General features: G+C 39.6%; 1 protein-coding gene across 5 annotated transcripts in view; it reads right to left on the bottom strand.

Moving 5' to 3' along the window:
• The window catches only part of ZRANB3 (zinc finger RANBP2-type containing 3), a 94,196-nt gene that overhangs the window by 26,360 nt on the left and 47,911 nt on the right, over nt 1-19,925 (bottom strand). For 3 of the 5 annotated variants that reach the window (XM_042444938.1, XM_042444937.1, XM_042444941.1), the window contains 6 exons: nt 13,581-13,599; nt 9,162-9,340; nt 7,473-7,704; nt 6,538-6,623; nt 3,771-3,942; nt 1,415-1,543 (listed from right to left, as the gene is read on the bottom strand). In XM_042444938.1, coding sequence (XP_042300872.1) covers nt 1,415-1,543; nt 3,771-3,942; nt 6,538-6,623; nt 7,473-7,704; nt 9,162-9,340; nt 13,581-13,599 — 817 coding nt within the window. Of the gene's footprint in view, nt 1-1,414; nt 1,544-3,770; nt 3,943-6,537; nt 6,624-7,472; nt 7,705-9,161; nt 9,341-11,126; nt 11,174-11,942; nt 13,497-13,580; nt 13,600-19,925 lie in introns of those variants that run through there. The other 2 variants (XM_042444939.1, XM_042444940.1) reach the window with 2 other exon arrangements.

Below are 19,925 nucleotides of genomic sequence, written 5' to 3'. Positions count from 1 at the left end.
GCAAAGAATGCTAAGTTTTCTTTGAATAATAAGAAAGGAAGTGTTAAAGGTTAAAAACATTTTGTGCTGAGGTGCAAATTAAAATAGCACTGATACAAAATGTTATTTTCTTTTTATGTTCTCCAATAAAACATCATTTAAAGCACACCAAGTTAATAAAAAGCAATCCATTGCACCATATTCTGTTACAAGTGTATCTTATAGATCTACATGCACACATCTACAAAAGGGTGGATTTGTTATTGTCTTGTCCATGAAGAAAGACACTTCTGCTTGTGCAAAGATGAACACTATTTCTAGCAATACACCATCCCTTCTTGTCACCCCATCAGGCACACCCCACACTTCTTCCAAGAATTCTAGCCTTCAGGAGTAACCTGTCCAGGGTGAGAGTAACAGGAGCACAAAGAAATGCCTGAGAAAGCCTAGTGGTTTTCTGAAACACTGAATACTTCTACCAGTACAGGTCCAGAAAAGAAAGGATACATGGTAATCAAAATAAAACCAGCATCAAAGTATAGTATCCAGACTTAAAATATCTTTCTTGGCACCAGCTATTATTCTACAGACAGTTTAACATGGGGGCTCTTCTGCCTGAAAACCTGAGGCCATCTTCCAAAGGAACAAGACTTTTGCCTTATTATAACCAGATAATTCTGCTGTTTTGATTCAGAATGGTGCAGTGGTTTAAGGACCCTGGGAGACTGGGGTTCAAATCCCTGCTTAGCCATGGAAACCTCTTAAGTAACTTTGGGCAAGTCATACTTTCTCAGCCTAAGAGGAAAGCATTGGCAAACCTCTGAATAAATGTTGCAAAGAAAACACTGTGATAGGATCACAGTATGTCTGAGTTGACTTGAAGCTAGATAACATCCACAATAATGTTGTGGTTTCTTGGATCAATAATCTAGAGAAACAGGATTAGACTTTTGTGGGTAGAAAATGTTCCCATCCGGCGAAGGTTTCCATGAATGAAAGTGGGTGAAAAAGATGACTTTCACAGATTCATCACATCTTCCTGAAAATCTTTTGGGTGACCTTGCACAAAAACATGAGAGGTACTATTGGGAGATTCTGCAAACATAATCTCCCATCCTATATCCCTTTCCAATAGAAGCTTATACTGGACCAAACATCTTTGGTCCAGTATAAGCTTCCATTCCAATGTATGGAAAGTATTGATTCATGCAAGAGCACCTATAGATCCAACCCAATATTCAGTGCCACAAGAGTTTAACATTTTATCTGAGTCTGGCCAACATATAAGGATAGAAAAAACACTTTATATTTGGGAGCCACAATTCAGACAAAATACAAAGAAAGATTTTTGTATACTTCTAGACTGTAAATACAGGCACAGGTTGTACAACTCTTACAAGAAATGGTTAAGAGTTGCAAAACAATTCAAAATTACCTTGGCAATGGCAGTCTGTTTAAACATCCGGGTAATGAGGCCCATCACCTGGACAAAGTCACTTTCTGTAGAATCTAAATGTGAAGCCCTCATTAATTTCTCCCATTCTTCAAAGCTAGCATTAAATTCCTGCATGGGAGCATAAAACAATATTTAGAGTCAAAAATCGTGAAAGGGCAAAACAATTACATTTCTTTTGAATATATTTCCTCTACTTTTGCTGTAGAAAAGAGAACAATAGCTCATAAATTTGTCAGCTTCTTCCTAGAACAATGTTACTGTAGAGGGAAGACAGTCCCTACTGAGTATAGCAGCCCTAAGGAAAGCAAGGAGTAAAATATAACAAAGGAACTCATCTTATATTGATCGTAAATCAACATCTGAAACTATTTTCTGTTAAGTGTCAGAGATAACAAAAAAGTGCTTCAAAATATTACGATGCAGCCCCAAAACAGTAATATACTTTTACAGTGTCATGGTTGATTATTTCTGCATATATGGTAATCAAATAGTAGGTTAATGTGCTTATTCATTATTTTAAACTATTTAGATAAAGTGAGAGTCAGTGTGGTGTAGTGGTTTGAGTTTTGGGCTAGGGCTCTGGGAGACAAAAGTTCAAATCTCCACTCACCCACTGGGTGACCCTGGGAAACCTATACTCTCCCAGCCTCAGAAGAGAGCAATGTCAAGCCCCCTCTCCACAAATCCAGCCAAGAAAACCCCATTATATGGTAACCCTAAGGTAATCCTAAGATGGAAACTTAGGCACACAGCTTGGGTACAAAACAACATAAGACAAAGTACTATTTTAAATATGGGAAAGGCTTGTAAGCATCATGTGAGAAGTTCATGCTTTCTCCTTGTTCTGTAGCATGAGGAACCTTTGAAATTTATCAATGGGACTCTTGGCCACAGAAAACATCAAAAATTCCATTGAGTATGTAGTATTAATTATATTGGTTTTTTGACAGGGACAAATGTTACTGAAGTGGAATTTAACTGGCAACACACACACACACATACACATCTTTTAAGAATTTGAAAGATACGCATTTACTCTAATAGAAATATGGCATTCAGTGCAAGAAATGATACACATGCCTTGTTTCTATGAACAACTGAATGTCGCATTTAGCAAAAAGTGTTAAATAAGCATGATCCACATTAGCGTGTCCTTGAAGTAAAGGCTTTCCCCCCAACATTTGTAGAGGAACAGCAATTCAGAGGAAACTTCCTGCTAGAGGAAAAGGGCATTGTGGCAATTTTGCCTTCTGCCTACAGCCCCGAGTACTAGCTTCCAGGTCTTACAACGAGTGATGAAAGCACTGGGCCCACAGAGGAGATGGCACCTGGCATGTCACCCCATCCCATTCCTCTACCATGAGTGGAATTCTGGCATGTTCTAGTCTGGATGCAACCAAATACTTAAAGGAAAAAGGGGCAAATGCTGCCATAAGGTGCAAATAATCACCTAGAAAGAGATTAAAGGCTCATATCTAAAAGACACAGTCAAGTTCCTAAAGTGATCTGCAATATTAACTATTCAAACTGTCAGAGAGAAGAGAAGAGAAGATTTCAAATATCTGAAGGGCTTTGCTGTGAAACACAGAGGAAGCTTGTTTTCTGCTACTTGAGAAGGTTGGGCCAGAACCAATAGATTCAAATTATGAGAAAGAAGATTTAGACTAACATTCTGAAACATTTCTTGATGGCAAGAGCTATTGAGCAGTACAGCTAGGACGTGAATTCTCCTTTGTTGGAGGTCTGTAAACAAATGACCATCAGTCAAGGATGCTTTAACTGTAGCTTTCCTACTCTGGCAAGTGTAGACAGCCCTTGGTCATCTTTCTACAGTTCTATGATGGATGGGAAACTGTAAGTCATACAGATGTATATGAAGTATTTGAACCAACGGGCAGAGAGCAGTTACTAGTATGAAAAGTTGTACTTAGAACACCTAAATGCAAACCAGACTTCTAATCAGACTCTCTCCCCATTTTTCTAAAAAGAAAACAATAAGGTACACAAGCAATTTACCATTCAGTACACAGAGATTTGCCCTCACCCTGAAAAGAACAGGATCAGTGTTAAACACAGTGGTTTCTGCTAAATCAGAATTGTATTTTTCAGAGAATCAGTTCTTTTTTAATAATAGAGCTTCATGAATAGGTAGTCATGTACAGAACTCCTGAACCTGTGCAGGCTAGTGTAGTGAGAGATTCTGGAGCATGCTTGTCTGTGTACTTTCTTCAGACACTATACCCATGAAAATGAATTATAGCCATCATCACATCACTGTTATTAGAGTAGCTCCTTGCCAGAAGCAGAAAGGTTGTTAACCAGTACGCAAGCTTACCGTAGCAGCAGTTTTGGGAAGATCAAAAGGAATTCGCTGTCTGATTTTAGGTGGTAACTGGGTTAAAACATCATTCTTCAGTCTCCTGATCATTACATTACTGAGTAACTGGTGCAGTTCATCTAAATTTGAAGCTCCTCTACAGTCCCACTGTCGCTTTTTACCAAAAAATCTGAAACAAGACAACAAATTTAAATCAACACCTGCTAACATTTGATTTAACAAAAAAAGGGGGGAGGCACACAAACAAATACTAGATCAGCATTCAACACCTCTACAAAATAAGGCAAACATTAAACTGAGTATCTCGATGGATTCTGCATATGAAGCACTGGTGATCTCTCAGTAATGTTTTAGGTACCTTAGAATAAAATATAACTCCTCCTAAGCCATGGCTCCTATATAAAATAGTGGTATCAAAGTTGTCTCTTTAAGTGGCAAACAAGCATTGCATTGATTTTTCCTGTCTGTCCCAGGTTTGCTTTGACCAGCAAAAGCAAGACAGATTCAAGACACACACGAGAATTCAGTATTAAAGTAAATACAGTTGCCACTTGGTTTTCATGGTGGATCCATTCTGGATCCCACCCACCCCACCCCCACCCCCCCGGCGAAAAGTGGGAAATTGCTTATATTCAAGCCTATTGGCTTGCATGGTGGTGCGCCCCTGTGGACGCACCCCCCATTTTCTCCCCCTCCATTTGCCACTCGTGAACGGGTGAGGGATGCGAACTTCAAGTCCGCAAAAATGTAGGGGGGACTGAACACTGCTACTACATCGTGCTTTTTAAAGGGAATGGATAAAGGCTGGCCCACCAAATGTTTTCGACCTACAGCTCCCATCAATCCTAGCCACCACAGCCAACAGTGAAGAACATCAGGAGTCCTATAATACCTGGGACACTTTGCCTACCCCTGGTTGTAATGTCATATACACTATCTCAGTCCTGTCATGAACAAAGTATTGTCCAATAAATCTGTAATAGCAGGGAGAATAATCTAGCAAGGACAAGAATTATGCAGGGACAAGAAATATGGGGGAAGATTTCATGTGCAACCCCCCCCCCAAAACACATGAGCTCAGGTGTGAGCATTTTGTACCCCAACCCAGAATAGGATGCTACTGAACTATCTACAGTCAGCCCTCTGTATTCACAGATTTTGTATCCATGGATTCAACCATTCATATCTTGAAAATATTTTTTTAAACAATCCAAAAAGCAAACCTTTTTTATTTATTTAATGAATTGTAACATTGTGTTGTCGGATAGATTTGTTTTTTCTTTTAAAATGTAAAATTTAATAAAGATTATAAAAAAACAAAAAAACAAAAAACAAAAAGCAAACCTCAGTTTTTGCCATTTTATATAAGGACACCATTTTACTACTTCCTTTTAAGTTACAGAAATAAGGCTTCGTAGCCTAGGCCCATGGCAGCAAAACTATTACAGTGGGCCCTTGCTTTATGCGGGATCTGTTCTGGACCCCCCCCTCACGTAAAGCAAATATGACGTAAAGCTTGGATATAATAGGGCTCATGCTTGCTGTGCAGCTGTGTACACACTGCGTGGCCGCACACACCATTCACAAGCCCAACTGGATATAATGGAGCTCGTGCTCACTGCACAGCAATGCGTGCACGCAGGGTGCACACCCATTTCTCAGGCAACTTCAGCGTATGCTGAAAGCCGCCCATAAGGAGCCCACGTATGGCACGGGCTCAGTGTACACGTGTGCCCTCATTTTGGAGGGCACATGGAAAGATGGGAGGGTGAGAGAAGAGCTAAAGACCCGGGAGAGTTGAAGAAGAGGAGACGTTCCTCCTTTTACCTCCCCTGCCCTTCCGGACCTTTAGCTGTCTCCAGGGAAGTCCTGCCCCTGGATGTCCTGGAAGGCGGAAGTCCTGCCCCTGGAAGTCCCGCCTCTGGTAACACCTTTGAGTTTGGCCACTCAGTCCCTGAAAAGTTCACCATGAGCGGCCTAGGCTTACAACAGCATAATTCCTCCACAAATAAAAGCAAATGTTAGGACTCTGAAATCTTGTACTTCCAGTTATAGCAAACAGAACTGATTGCTACTTTCAAGGTTATGCCTGATTAGTAGCACAGCTTAGAATAAACATGTTAAGAGTAACATTGATTCAAAACACACTGCAGAAATAATCCAATTTGAGCCTGCTTAAACAGCCCTGACTTAGTGCTAGGGAATCCTGGGAATTCTAGTTTATTGTGGCCCCAGAACTCTTTGAGAGAGAAGGCAAAATGTCTCACAAAACTAGTTCCCAAAATCCCCTAGTACTGAAGCAGGGCAGTTAAAGCAGTCTTAAATTGGATTATTTCTGCAATGTGCTTTGGACCATTGTGAATGCAACTAGTTACTTTTTCAGGCAAAACAAACACAATAAAGTCATGATTCTAAAGTAACATAAAAGATAAGAAGTTACTTTACTAGATTAATGAGTAATAGTTTTTACTTCCTTTCAAATATGACTTTTAAGGGGCTTTTGTTGTGGTATTTTGACACAGGCTTACATCATTTTTTTTATCAATTCTGCTTTTTCTCCCTCAAAAAGATAACAGTAAGAAACAAAAAAATTAGTGAGCAGTGCAACACGCAACACTATGAGTTATCTCTTTAACATTGCAATGAGCAATGGCAGCCAATCATTCTCAAACACTACAAAGAATAAAGGGAATGGGTAACTTTTAGAAATGAAATTTCCAAGTTCTGATCAATAGGTGGAGAAAAAGAAAGGAAATCACAGTACCTGACACGTGCATCACAGTATTTTTTTGCATATTCAGTCCATGTCCCAAATTTTCTTGGGCAGAGTGCTTCAAGTTGCATAAAAAGCTGTAAGCAAAATAATCACAAATATACTTGATTAAGAAGCCATAAAACGTACTAACAAAAGTCTTAAACTCATGCATTTTCCTTCTAGGAGCATTATATTTTTCAGTCACCATCAAAGGTACTTCTCAAATAATGTCTACAGCACTGCTGACGAAGATACTGAGATGCCTTACCCAGGCTACACCCACACAATGTAACAATTGTTTTTAATAGTTTAGGCTAATGAACATTTTTTTTCAAACACATCTTCAATAAAATAAGGGTATGGCTTATTACCTTTTACCCTTTAAAAAAACAAAAACAAAATAGTGTAAAGCGATTCCTGTCAGTAATGATCCATTATTGTTCTAAATCCTTTCATTGAGGGGAATTTTGCCTCACGGGCAAACAATATGTTGTCACAACAGTTTCAAAAAATGTGATGTGCACTAAATTCTTGTTCAATCCATATGCAACTAAAGATCTGTCTGAACTATACTTTACAAAGGCCATATTATATATTGCTTCATTTTATGCCCTATTCAGAAGACAGGGCAAGTCAAGAATCAGCAACAGAGTCGGTTTTCCCCACTGCACTTCTATGGCCTCACTTGTTTGCTCTTTTCCTGGTTTGAAGCAACCGTGGTTGCTCCCCCCCCCCCAAAAAAAAAAAATGCAGGTTAACTATGATTGACACAAGCAATATTAGTTGAAATTCAGGCTTCTGTATAAAATTGGGGATCAAGACAAGGAATCTGAGTGAGAAAAGGGAACAGGAAGCAAAAACACTCAAAGCTTGTCTCAATAAGCCAGTATGTTTTGTGTGACAAACAAACTGTGATTTGGAAAGTGAAAGGTGATTTACAGAACCTCTTCAGGTCTTCCTAAAGCAGGAGTCCCAGTGAGGAGAATGGCGCGAACAGCATTCTGCACAATAGGCAACAAAATCTTGCTACGGGCTGAATTTCTGGATTTCATGTAGTGGGATTCATCAACTATTACTACTTTGAACTTCTGCTTGTATAGAGTATCTATTAGAGTCTGTGCATCTGAAGTAAGCAGCCCATAACCCAACACAATCACTTTGCTTGTAGATACCCTCCTACAAAAATGGGAAAAGAAAATTATTTAGTCACCAAATAATAAAGCAAACTTCAAGGGACAACTAGTCATAACTCAAATTAATATGATTTAAGTGCATAATAAAGCCAAAGTCTCTGAAGTGTAACATTTCAAACAGCCCCAGTTAAACAGCAATCAACAGACTAGATCAACCAATTAAAGAATTGACTTATCAGTAGGAGACATTTTTAAACAGAAAATACAATTTCTTAGCCTCTGAATTTATGAGAGTTAGACTATCTGGGTCACATACGGCTCATATGGAGACTGTGGAGGCTTTCCATGTGGCTCACATAGGTGCCATGGCTATACTTTTGCCATTTGAGTGACAGACCAAATTCAATAATGCAGGGGGAAATGAGAGAATCATTACCATACACCACCATCCACATCATAATTGTGCTCTCCCATGCAACTGAATGGTAGGCGACATGAAGTGAACACCACCAATTTAAGTAAACAGCAACTTGTTTGTGTACACTAAGCATTCCCCCCCATTCAAACTGCACACCTCCTTCCCACTCAGCTGACAGAGAATGAGAAAAGCTATTCCCAACATCAATCAGCTAGAACCAATGCAGGGGGAAGAGGGTACCCATGAGATGTTAGTACTCAAGAAGGGGAGATTTAAACCTTCTCATCATGGATTTTGAGAGGAGGAGGAAGTATGGGTACACAAGAACATATCTGTGCACAAAGGTTATGTGGGAACACCTCCTCTCCCCATTTCTCTTTCAGTTACAGAAGATTTGCTACCCTAGCTCTAAATTGTATGATGTTTTGTACCCTTATTGTAACCTGCTTTGATCTCTTTTTGGAAAAGCGGGCTATAAATGAACAGTATTATTATTATTATTATTATTATTATTATTAGGTCCTTGTGAATTAATGAAATAAGGAATGAAAACAAATATTAACATTCCTTTCCTTTTTACACTGTGACATAAAGACCTATATTCAATTGAATATAGCAGGCCCTCTGTATCAACAGGAATATGGAAAGTCACTATATATTCCACAGATTCAGTAGGACCCTCCTAGTTGTGACTAACAACTGAATGTAGACCAGGGATAGATAAAGTGCCCCTCCCAATGCTGTTTTTATTTTAGGTACCATACTTGACCCTTTCAGATGTCCTGAACTGTTAGTTATTTGACACACAAAAGAGCGGGTTGCCTCTCCTGGAAGATTTCAGGAGCAGCAGTTTACCTTTAAGGTACTTTTCCATTCCCACAAAGCTTTCAGCCATTTCTGGATGTTTTGGTATTCTATCTTGCTTCCCTCTATTCTAAGAGCAGAAAATTGTCCCCTCCCTGATTTGTTACAGTTGCCCACCCATGATTTAAAGCAAGCTTTTAAAGTAGCAAAATGAAATCATTTTGTGCCCACTTACATAGCTATACCTGGGGTAAGGCCATTGCCAATATGCCACTCACCAAATGTCGGTTTTATTCTGAATGATGATTGTATCTTCTGGAGAGAGATCTGGAATCCATTTCTCCATCTCATCGACCCAAGGATACCTCAGTGATGAGGGCACTACTATTAACAAAGGCCATTCATTCTTGTAGTAGTAAGATACTGCTATTGCTTGGATAGTCTTCCCCAAGCCCATCTAAGATGAAATCAGAAAAGAGGAAGAAAAGAGTTTAGAATTCTTTAAATGAAAGGAAGAAAAAATGCACTAACCATATAAATTGTTTACACAGGTTCAAATTAAATTTAACTACTAGCTCTGCAGTAAATTTGACAGCATCTGAGTAATCTGTCAAAGTAACATAATGTAAAAGCAATCACATCTTCCAGTTATAGAAGTGCTAAATGAAAACTTTTGAAGCCATTGCCACTTAAATTCTTTTAAATTAAATTAAATTATTTTCTGATTAAAAATAATAATTATAAGCCGCCCTGAAAGCCATTAGGGCTGAAGGGCGGGATATAAATACCTAAATAAATAAATAAATAAAATAATTCCTTCCCCAGATAAAGCATTATTTACTTAAAGGATGATATACTGCCTACTGTACTGATATACTTTGGTAGCCACTGGGGTTTGATTCCAGGATCGCCCATGGATAACAAAATCCGTGGATACTCAAGTTGCATTAAAAATAATGACATAATAAAATGGTGTCCCTTTTATAAAATGGCAAAATCCAATTTATATTTTTTGAATATTTTCAAGCTGTGGATGGTTGAATCCATAGTGGATACGGAGGGATGACTATATTTCACTGGGTAAAAGTTAGACAAGGAAAGTGACTAATCAGTCAAGTCCCTGGCTTTATTAGTGAGTAGTTGGTGGACCACTGAAGCAGCTGTGTGCTCCATCTCTTGCTCCCTGTATTGAGACTCTAACACTGACATAAGTTTGAAGGAGTCTGGCTTTGTGAGCCTCTCCGGGGATCTGGATCACATGCCATACAGTCTCATCACCAGGACATCTATAGTATTCTTGTTTGTTTTTCAGGGTTTTTTTTCCCCACTCCTTGGTTCACTGCCATGAAAAAGTGGTAAAGAACAAATGTAAAGGAAAGGGTTCTCCTTCACCAAGGTCACAAAGGAAAAGGAAAAATGAAGGTCTACAAGACTAGCAGACTAAAAAGGGTAGTGAAAGATGTCTAATGGACAAAGGGCAGAAGGAACTTTTCTGGGTGAAGCAAGCAAGGAACTGTGCCCTTGCCTCACCTGGGAAGCAACTGAAGCACAACTGCTTTTCAAGATGTCTCCCTCAAGGACAACCTAGAAAAGACCCTAAGGCGAACCTATCAAGGGGTTTTCTTGGCAATGTTTGTTTTAGAGGTTTGCCACTGCCTCCCCCTGAGGTTAAGAGCATGTGACTTGCCCAAGGTCACTCAGTGGGTTTCATGGCTGAGCTGGGAATTGAACCCTGTTCTCCAGAGTCATAGTCCAACACTCAAACCAACACTCAAATGCCACACTTGCTCTCTCAGCTGGTATAGACCACTGCTTTTCACAAATTTCTGGGAAAAATGCCCCCGTTTTCTATACTTTTCTACCTCTCAAAAGCTACCACAGGAAGCCTCCATCTATTGGAAACGAAGACCCTATACAGACAGGCCAAAATAAAGCTGCTTCAGGTCACTTTGGAGGTATGCTGTTTAAATGATGCATGCTTACTAAGAGTTCAGAAGCTGCACCAAAGCCACGATCCAGTCCTAAAGATTAGAGCGCAGCTTTGGAGCAGCTTCCGGACTCTTAGTACGCATGCATCATTGAAACAGCATACCTCAAAAGTGGTCCTAAGCAGCTTTATTGTGGCCTGTCTGTATGGGGCCAAAAGGTTAAAAACTGAGTATTATTTTAAACCTTGTGTTTGTACCTCAGAGACAAACAAAAACAAATGAAAATAGCAGAGACTTATATAGGCCGGTAATTACTTGATACTTCCAATCTCATTTGTCTTCTTAAAGGCCTTCCTCTGTCACTAGAAAAAGAAGCAAAACAAAAATACTAAAGAATCACGTGAAGCTCCATAGAAACATGTTTTTTCGTAATGCAGAATGGTGGCTTATGTGGGTTTAATTATTACAGACAATCAACACTAAAACCTATACTTACTTCAAACACTGGTTGCTTGGATTTTAAATAAAAAAAATGGATATCTCTGTTTTTAACATACTAAAGTGGCTTAAACTGCCCAAAAATGGTTGTAAAAAGACAATATTATTTCCTTATCTGGAGTACCCTCATCCTTCCTTGGAGTTCTCTTAAACTTACAAGCTAATTCCAAGTGAAGTTGATCCTGCTGCATCAACCTCTCTGTATCCTACAAAATTATCATTAAAAAATAATTATTAAAGGACAATGGCTCAGCACATGCAACCCAAAACCTCTCTCCTACCTATGATTTCTTGATGACATCTTTGTGCTTTGGTCACATGGAAAGCAATCACTTGAGGAGTTCCACCAGGATTCCAGTAACATTAACCCTATCATCAACATGAGTGTGAAACAATCCAACAACAGATTCACTTTCTTGACACCACTGTGCAACTGCACAATGGATTTCTAAGCATCACACTCTATTGAAAACCTACACAAAGTTACATGGCTCCAGTTTCCACCTAGCACACACTAACAAATCTATTGTTTACAGCCAAACCCTCCAATACACATCTGTTCCAACCCACAAGACAGAGACTCTCAAAACTCTTGGATTTACAACAGACATTTCTCAAACTACCCATACCCACCTAAGAAGGTGAAGAAATAAATTGACACGGCAAGATTAACCATCAACAAGGTGTGACCTTGGGCAAGTCACATGCTCTCAGCCTCAGGGGAAGGCAATGGCAAACCTCCTTTGGACAAATCTTCCCAAGGAAATCCCATGGCAGGTTCTCCTTAGAGTCACCTAAGCAAGCACAGAACAACCATTTACAAGACAGACCAAAAACATAAAATGACAACATCCCTAGTGGACACCAATCATTCCCAGTTAAGACTACTTATTCACATCATCAACAAAATACTACCAATTGTGGAGAATAACACAGCCCTCACACAAACTCTGGGAGGCAGGCCTTTATTGGCCTATAGCCTCCAAATCTTAAACAGCTATTCACTTACAACAGGATACATAACATGGATTGTAACACAGGGACAAGACCCAGCCACAAACCCAAATGCCAGTTCGGTCTCCTCATCTACGCTGAGAGCAATACCACAGGGACCAATAGCATCACTCACAACATCAGACGCACATTTAATTGCTCTTCCTTCAATGTGATATATGCCATCCTAATGCCAGCAATGCCCCTCTATATTCAACATTGAACAACAGGACAGTCTCTGTGCAAGAGGATTAATGGACATAAATCTAACATTAGAAACAGCAATACCCAAAATTCAGTTGCAGAATATTTCACCCTTCCTGGACACACAGTATGCACTAACACAGAACTGGAAACATCCTTACCTAAGGAGGAGGAGTTAAAGGATATGAAGAGTTTAATAACCCTGTGCCTCATATCTTGTGTGTCTGATGCAGATTTTGAAAGTCCTGAAGAAAGATAATGCATGCTCCAACCTTTCAAAGAGATGAGAGGGGATGGGACAAAAAAAAAAAAGGAAGGAAGGACTAAAAAAAAGGGCTAGTAAGGGCTTTTAGGACCAAGTGTAAGTTCCAGGTAGGAAATCTGTACACCACTGGGGGCATATCCACAATTGTGATTAAGTGAGAGTGAGAGGGAAGACATGAATGCTACATGTCTCTTAAGAATGTCAGACTTAAGGTCGTACTTGATTGCAAAAAGGAGAGCAGCTCCATCAGTCCCACTGTTTCAACTGACAACTACACCAGAGGAAAAATATTCATAATACAAAATGGATAGAAGACTGTTGGGAAAATAATAACCCATATCTGGAGGACATCTATTGCTTTTCCTGAGACACCATTTCTATGGCTCCTATGAGAAATCTGTAGTGGCATTATCCACGAAAGCTGAATGCAATCTGAAGCAAAGCCCTATGCAGGCTCTGGCAGCATATACCAGCATTATTAAGTCAGTCTTCTACAGAGAAGATAGAGGCCCTGGCAAAGGCAGGAGACATCATGGCTTTTTAAAGAGTCAACCCAACATCTTCTTAAGGGGCCAAAGCTCTGAATATGAGTGCAGCTACAGCAGCATCTACAAGAGGAACTTTCAGATCAAAGCCTGCAACTCCCAGAAGCCCTAACCAGCAAAGACACCTTCTACAGGACCTCCCAGAGAAGTATATGGGTTTGCCAGGGCAGGGGGAGAGTTGCACACTTGAATAAACTTTCTAAAAGAAATGGTAAAAGAAAATATAAGAAACAGAGGGAAAGACACAGATAGAAAGCCACTTACCTCATCTGCTATCATGCACCTAGAGGACAAAATATGAAAGTTAGAAGATATGTACAACTGTGATTAAATAAATCATGCATTCCATATTAATTGAATTATTATTCAGAATATATAATATACACTCGCACTGAATGTTATCACTGTCCAGGATACAAATATTTATATGCCTAATTTTAAGTGTCCAAGGGAATGTTAGACTTGTATTTATTGAATAGCACTATTTACATCCACCCACAGTGCATAGCAAACTTGTTCAACTGAAGAGAGGATTTTCTGATAGGGCATGGAATTACTTTTTCAAAGGTGGGAAGGGGATAAAAATATCCCAATGGGAATATCCAAGTTCTTGCTTCCCTTTTAAAGCACAATTCCATTTTCCACCGCATGTCTTTAAATGTAGTGATTAGTCACTGGACTTGACACACTGAACACACTGGTCATCTCATGTGTATCTGGAAAATGAGTATGTTGTACTGGCTAGAGATGGTTAAACATCCAGGAGATCTGGGTTTAAATCTTTCCCATCCCCTACTATAAATTCAAGTGGGCCAGTACGATCTCAGCCTAGGTTTGGTTGTACTCAGGGTAAACTGGGGGACACAAAAATGAGTTTGTTAGCTGCTGGGGACTCATGAGATGCACTCTCTACATCTAGATTAGCCTGTCCCTGTCAGGGATTTGAAGGGTTAAAACACAGCACACAGGGAAATGCTTGATGTGTATGTGTTTGGCCACGAGCATTCAGCAGAGTGGCAAGGTTGATCAAGCTCAGCTGAAGCTCATTGTCTCAAGGACACTTCAGTGTCCAAGTGCACATAGCCATGGATGATGAAACCATGTGTCTAGATTGCACAGGAGACACATGACATGGTTACACACCTGAACTCACTGGGTTTGGGAGACCACATGGTCTGGAGACTATATAAACCCAGGAGTTGCAAGGGATAGCTTGTGGGTTTGTAGAAAGAGTTGGATTGGTATGGTTTGGAGTTTTAAAGATCTGTATTTGTATAATAGCACTGTGAATAAAGAGCACTTTGGGAGACTTAGTTTCTCTGGTGGTTTATCAGTAGAAGCTATAGCATCGGTTTGCTGTGTGTCCCCGGAGGATCCTGCATTGCTGCAGTTCCTGGAAGACATCCAGTTGCTGTCATCCCAACTTGGACTTTGGAGCCACGCTTCGGCTTCTGGAAATTTGCCAGCTCTGCTACAAGGGTCTGATTTAAACCCAGGACTCGTTTGAGTTTCTGACAGTGGTTGTTGGACCCCAGCAGTTGCGCTGACAGTCCCAACCTTGAACTGCAGGTACCTTGAACTGCAACTCCTGCAATCTCCAACTAGCATGACTGCCTCCTTTTTTATCTAGTTTGTAGCATTTGTCACTTTTGGAGAAAATAATAAATAAATTTTGCCTATAATCACAATGATTCACTGGCAAGACTGACTTTCTTGAAGATGATTTGAGGATTGACAGTTCAAGTATCTATGGAAATATAGTTTGCCATTAGCACAATCTTTGCAGGAAAGTCCAGATGTTGTTAGTAGATGATTGGTTATTGGGGTTTTTTTTTTTAAACTGTCTTTATGGGACCTGCAGCGCTGTACTTTGATTTACCCTCTGTTCAAGACACAAGAAAACTAGAACAAATGGAGCAGATGTTTGGAAATAACATTTGTCTAAAACATACATATCATTTCCAACTTTTCAATTCCTGCAGGTAAAATGCTAGAGTTTCCCAGTTACTGCTATGTAGGACATCAATTGTGCCAAGTGTCATGGATTTAATCATTATAAGAGAGGTAGAAAGGTGAAAATCAAAGCTTTATATTTGAGGAAATGGAAGGAATTAAATTCCACTCATGTCAGGCTCTTTGGATCCAAGCCACTATCTTTCAACGAATTTCCTTGACAGAGGGCATATATGCTTGAAATGTTGAACTTGTGTGTTTTTTTAAAACTGGTACATATTACATTACTATTATGAACGCTATCACAACCGCTACCATAAGTTGTGTATAGGAGAAAAGCTTTTAATAATTATTATTATGAGATCTCCTGACTACCAGAAACTTGCTAAAGATGCAAGTCTCTTTAGGCAGCAACTCTTGCACATGGTCTCGTGAGTCCAGCAGTAGTGAGCATTTGCCTATTTAGATGTACCATTTTATACATCACTTGCTAAACAGGGAATACATTTTAAATAAATCCTGTCAACAATATCAAAATTATGCTATATGACAGTGACATACACAATATTATAACCTCCCTTTCTGTAAAAAAAAATGCTCAGTGCAGTTGACAACTAATGTTATGTTAAAAACAGAAAAGCAAAATATAGGAGAAACATTTTAATCACAAGAACAAAAAATATATTCATTAGTTGAAAACCCAAGGCTGTCGTGAAAACCTAGCCCTTGGACAGATTCAGGCCATAACTGAGACAGAATTCCCATAGTGGGCAGTACTTCCCCCTGTGGGCAGTGGAAAGACCCAGGGGAGCAGTTAGGCAAAAGGCAGCAAAAGAGTGGGGGACTTCAGTCAAAATACTGGTGTGCAAGAATGTCAAAGGAAACCAGCAGCTTTAGGACCATGGTGATGACCATGGAGATGAGGAGTTACAGTACATGGCAGCAGAAAAGAAGGTGCAGCAAAAAGGAGCTTTCACATTTGGGACCTTGCTTAAGCTTCATACGTTTTGCTGGGATTTAGCTGGCGGGCTGGAGCTGCAGTGCTGCTCCTGCTTTCTTTCACTGAATAGGCTGAGAAAAGAGGCAGCAGACGAAACCATTTTGTGTGTGGGGGGGACACAATTTGAAGCTGTGTGAGGAAGGTACATCTCTGGGGAAGGAAAGGGTGGAGTGTACAGGGTCAATTCTTCAAAAGAGCCCTTTGCCTTGCTTGCCTCTCTCAGAGTCCTTCCTCATCAGGGGGCGGGGGGGAGTGGGAAGCTGGCTGCACCCTTGTATACTCTGGTGAAGAAGAATTGAGAGTCCTTCCTCACTGGGGAGAAGCTTCTCCCTTTGCACTCGGTCACCCTGGGAGCAACAGAGCAGCCAGCCATCCTTTTGCTATAAGGAGGGTGCAGGTGAGAGGGAGGAGCAGGCTTGAGCCACTGCCGCATTCACAAACAAAAGGAGGAAGAGGAAGATGAGGCAGTGGCAAGCTGGGTGGGGCTGAGGTAGACACCACTGTCCAGTTGTTTGCTGCACAAACAGTAGATGTAATATTAAGAAATAGACATTGAGGGCACTAGGGTTGTCACCCAAGAGGAAAGAGGGCAGTAGGCCAAAAAAGTTTGGGGATCACTGATAGGACTATAAGAAATCCCCCCACCCAGTCCATTCAAAGCTTTAGGGAAAAGTCTCATGATATGAAGGTGACATCTAAAAGGAAAACTACCTAGCACTATATACAGTAACATCTAATTACCATTTACTTGATTATGTTATGTCTAGTTAACTATTCCATGTTTTTGTGAGCAGAATGAAAGGATAATACATACCACATAACAAGACTCATTATAGTGAAATTAAAGTAATTCAATATTATATCCCTTATCCTTGTAATAAAGTGCAACATCTGACACTCATGTTCTGTTAGTTCTAAGATTTTTTCCCCCTCATAGCTTCCTATAGTGATGAAACCAGAGCAAGCTGTCTACGCCTGCAGAAAGGTTATGTGCTGCTGAAGCAGAAGAAAACAGATCTTCAGATAAAAATTTTGAGGCACAAATCTGAATTCTGTCACACATTTTGACTGCTACAAGCAGGACATCTTGTTCTTTGAAGTTCAATTAGTCATTTCCTTTTAACTGGTAGTTACCCAAATGAGACTAAATCATTCACATACCATCTGCTCCTGACATCTATGAGGACTACATCCAAGAATGCTAATTGAGTGTTGAGGCAATCCATTTAATTTCATTCTATAAACTCAGCTCACATGGAAAAAAGCGTAAGTGGGTATGAATAATACTCAAGTGTCCTAGACTCCTGCTCCCTTAGATAAAGCCACACAAAAAAATACCATAGCTAATCGTTTACTTTAAAACTAAATGATTTTTTTAAAAAAAAGATTAAATGCAACATCCTCCTTCTTCCAAGTTGATTCCACCAACAAATATAAACATTGCATGAATCGCACTCTGCCCCCAATGCATGTAATAATTGCATCCTTGTCCTTTTTTAATTCTACTGGAATGACAGGGAAAGCAATTGTTTCCCATTCAGTAGTAAAATATTATATTGTTGCTGTTAACTGCCTTTGAGTTGCCCTCAGCCCATGGCGACCCTGTGTCTCAAACACCTCCTGTCTTCCACTGCCCTGTTTAGATCCTGTAACTTCATGCCTATGTCTTCCTTAATTGAGTCCATCCATCTAGCAAGCGGTCTGCCTCTCCATTTCCCCCTACCTTTCCTAGCATGTTTATCTTTTCTAATGAGCCCTGCCAAAGTATGACAGTCTCAGTTTGATCATCTTGACGTCTAAGGATATTGCAGGCTCGATCTGTCCAAGGACCCATTTGTTTGTCTTTTTGGCTGTCCACGGTATCCTAAGCACTCTTCTCCAGCACCACTTCTCAGCTGAATTGATTTTCTTCTTACCTGCTTTTTTCACTGCCCAGCTCTTGCATCTGTACATGGTGGTGGGAAATACAATGGCTTGGACGATTCTAACTTTAGTGCTCAGTTGTATATCTTTACTCTTTAGGATCTTTTCTGGTTCTTTCATATGATAAGTTATTTTAAATCATTGTAAACCATCTAAAGTATGAGGGATATAAATCCCCACTCAAGCACAAACCTCACAGAGTGATATTATGCCAGTCCCCATGACACTGCCTAACAACAGCCTACAGGTCCCTTGGAGTGACAAAGTCTAGGAACTGTGTTGTTGCTTTTGCTAATGAATACTTTAAAAATAGATAAAGAGAAATAGGCTCTGCAGCATCACTGTGATTTTCTTTTGAAAAATATTAATTTAATTTTAATGTCACCTGGCCATAACACATGTACACACTTAAAACTGTAACGTCACTACCTTTGTCTCTCTAATTCTACTTAAATGTTTCACCTGTCAGGGACTGTCAGTTAACTCAACAGCCTGTCAATACAATGGCTAAAACAAACTTTTATTATTTATTAGGTATAACTCCTCCTGCCCCCTCCCATCCATATAGGTCACATACATGGAGCTCTCCTTTCCCCACCTTTGTTCTTACACCAACCAGGCTGAAACTAAGGTCACCACTGAATCATACATCTCAGTGAGTATTCAGACCTGGGTGTCCCAACTCCTTATCCCAATAAGCTAACCATTAAACCATACTTCAATGACATATTTACAAAGGAAAGTGTACAAATGGACATCTGCAGATCAAAAGGTTTTCCCAGAGCTCAAAAACACCAATTTGCAACAAAGAAAAAGGGCAGGCATGCACCAGTTGTTGTGCACAGGAGTAGCTTCTGTTACATTAAAGGCATGCATGTGTGTAAAGGGATTTTCTGGAATCTGGCATTATCTCAATTATAGTGTGCTGAACTGGAGGTCTGAGTGTAGTTTGGAAGTAAACCATAATAACAAACTACAATGAGAGAAGGGTGGCATGATTTTATGTTGCTTTGGTATCTAATCTGGGTCAACCAGCCTCTACAGATGCTTACGTAAAACTAGTATCAAAAAATGGAGAAATACAATGTACACAAACTGTAAACAGGAATTAATTAATTTAATAATTTGTTTTATTTATATACCGCTATTCCAAAGATCATAGCGGTGAACAGCAAGTAAGCTAATTAGCAAGTAAGCTAATTAAAAACATCTTTTGATATCCATTTTTAACATGTCCTTATTTCTTTAAAAACATTTATATCCTAGCTTCCCACCTCTTCTGGAAGTAACTAACTCCAACTGAGCACAATGTAAAGATAGATAACAAAATAAACACAAAAGATAGATAGCAAAGGAAAACTATCATAGTTTTAGCACCAAGGTGTTCCTCTTCCCTTTAATTAACAGGACTCATACATTTGAACTGAACATACTGTAGAGAGGAAGAGGGCTGTTTTCCTTCAATGTGGAGTTCCAGATTTTTCTAGGATATTCACCCACACATGTGAATCAGTTTTATATAACAGTCCAGCATATAATTTGCATCCTACTCACAAGCCAATACTTTAGCATTAACATCTCTTCCATACTGCGGCTATTTAAAGAAGGAAAGTTTAGTATGTTTTAAAATCTATAAGCAACCATTTCATTTGTATATCATTAATTACACTATGTAGTCCTAAATCAGTAACAAAATGGCTTGTCCTGCAAGAATTAGGTATTTTCACCAAAAA

This window comes from Sceloporus undulatus, chromosome 1 (assembly GCF_019175285.1).
Source record: "Sceloporus undulatus isolate JIND9_A2432 ecotype Alabama chromosome 1, SceUnd_v1.1, whole genome shotgun sequence".
Classification (NCBI taxonomy): Eukaryota; Metazoa; Chordata; class Lepidosauria; order Squamata; family Phrynosomatidae; genus Sceloporus; species Sceloporus undulatus.
This window is presented reverse-complemented; position numbering and strand designations above follow the sequence as displayed.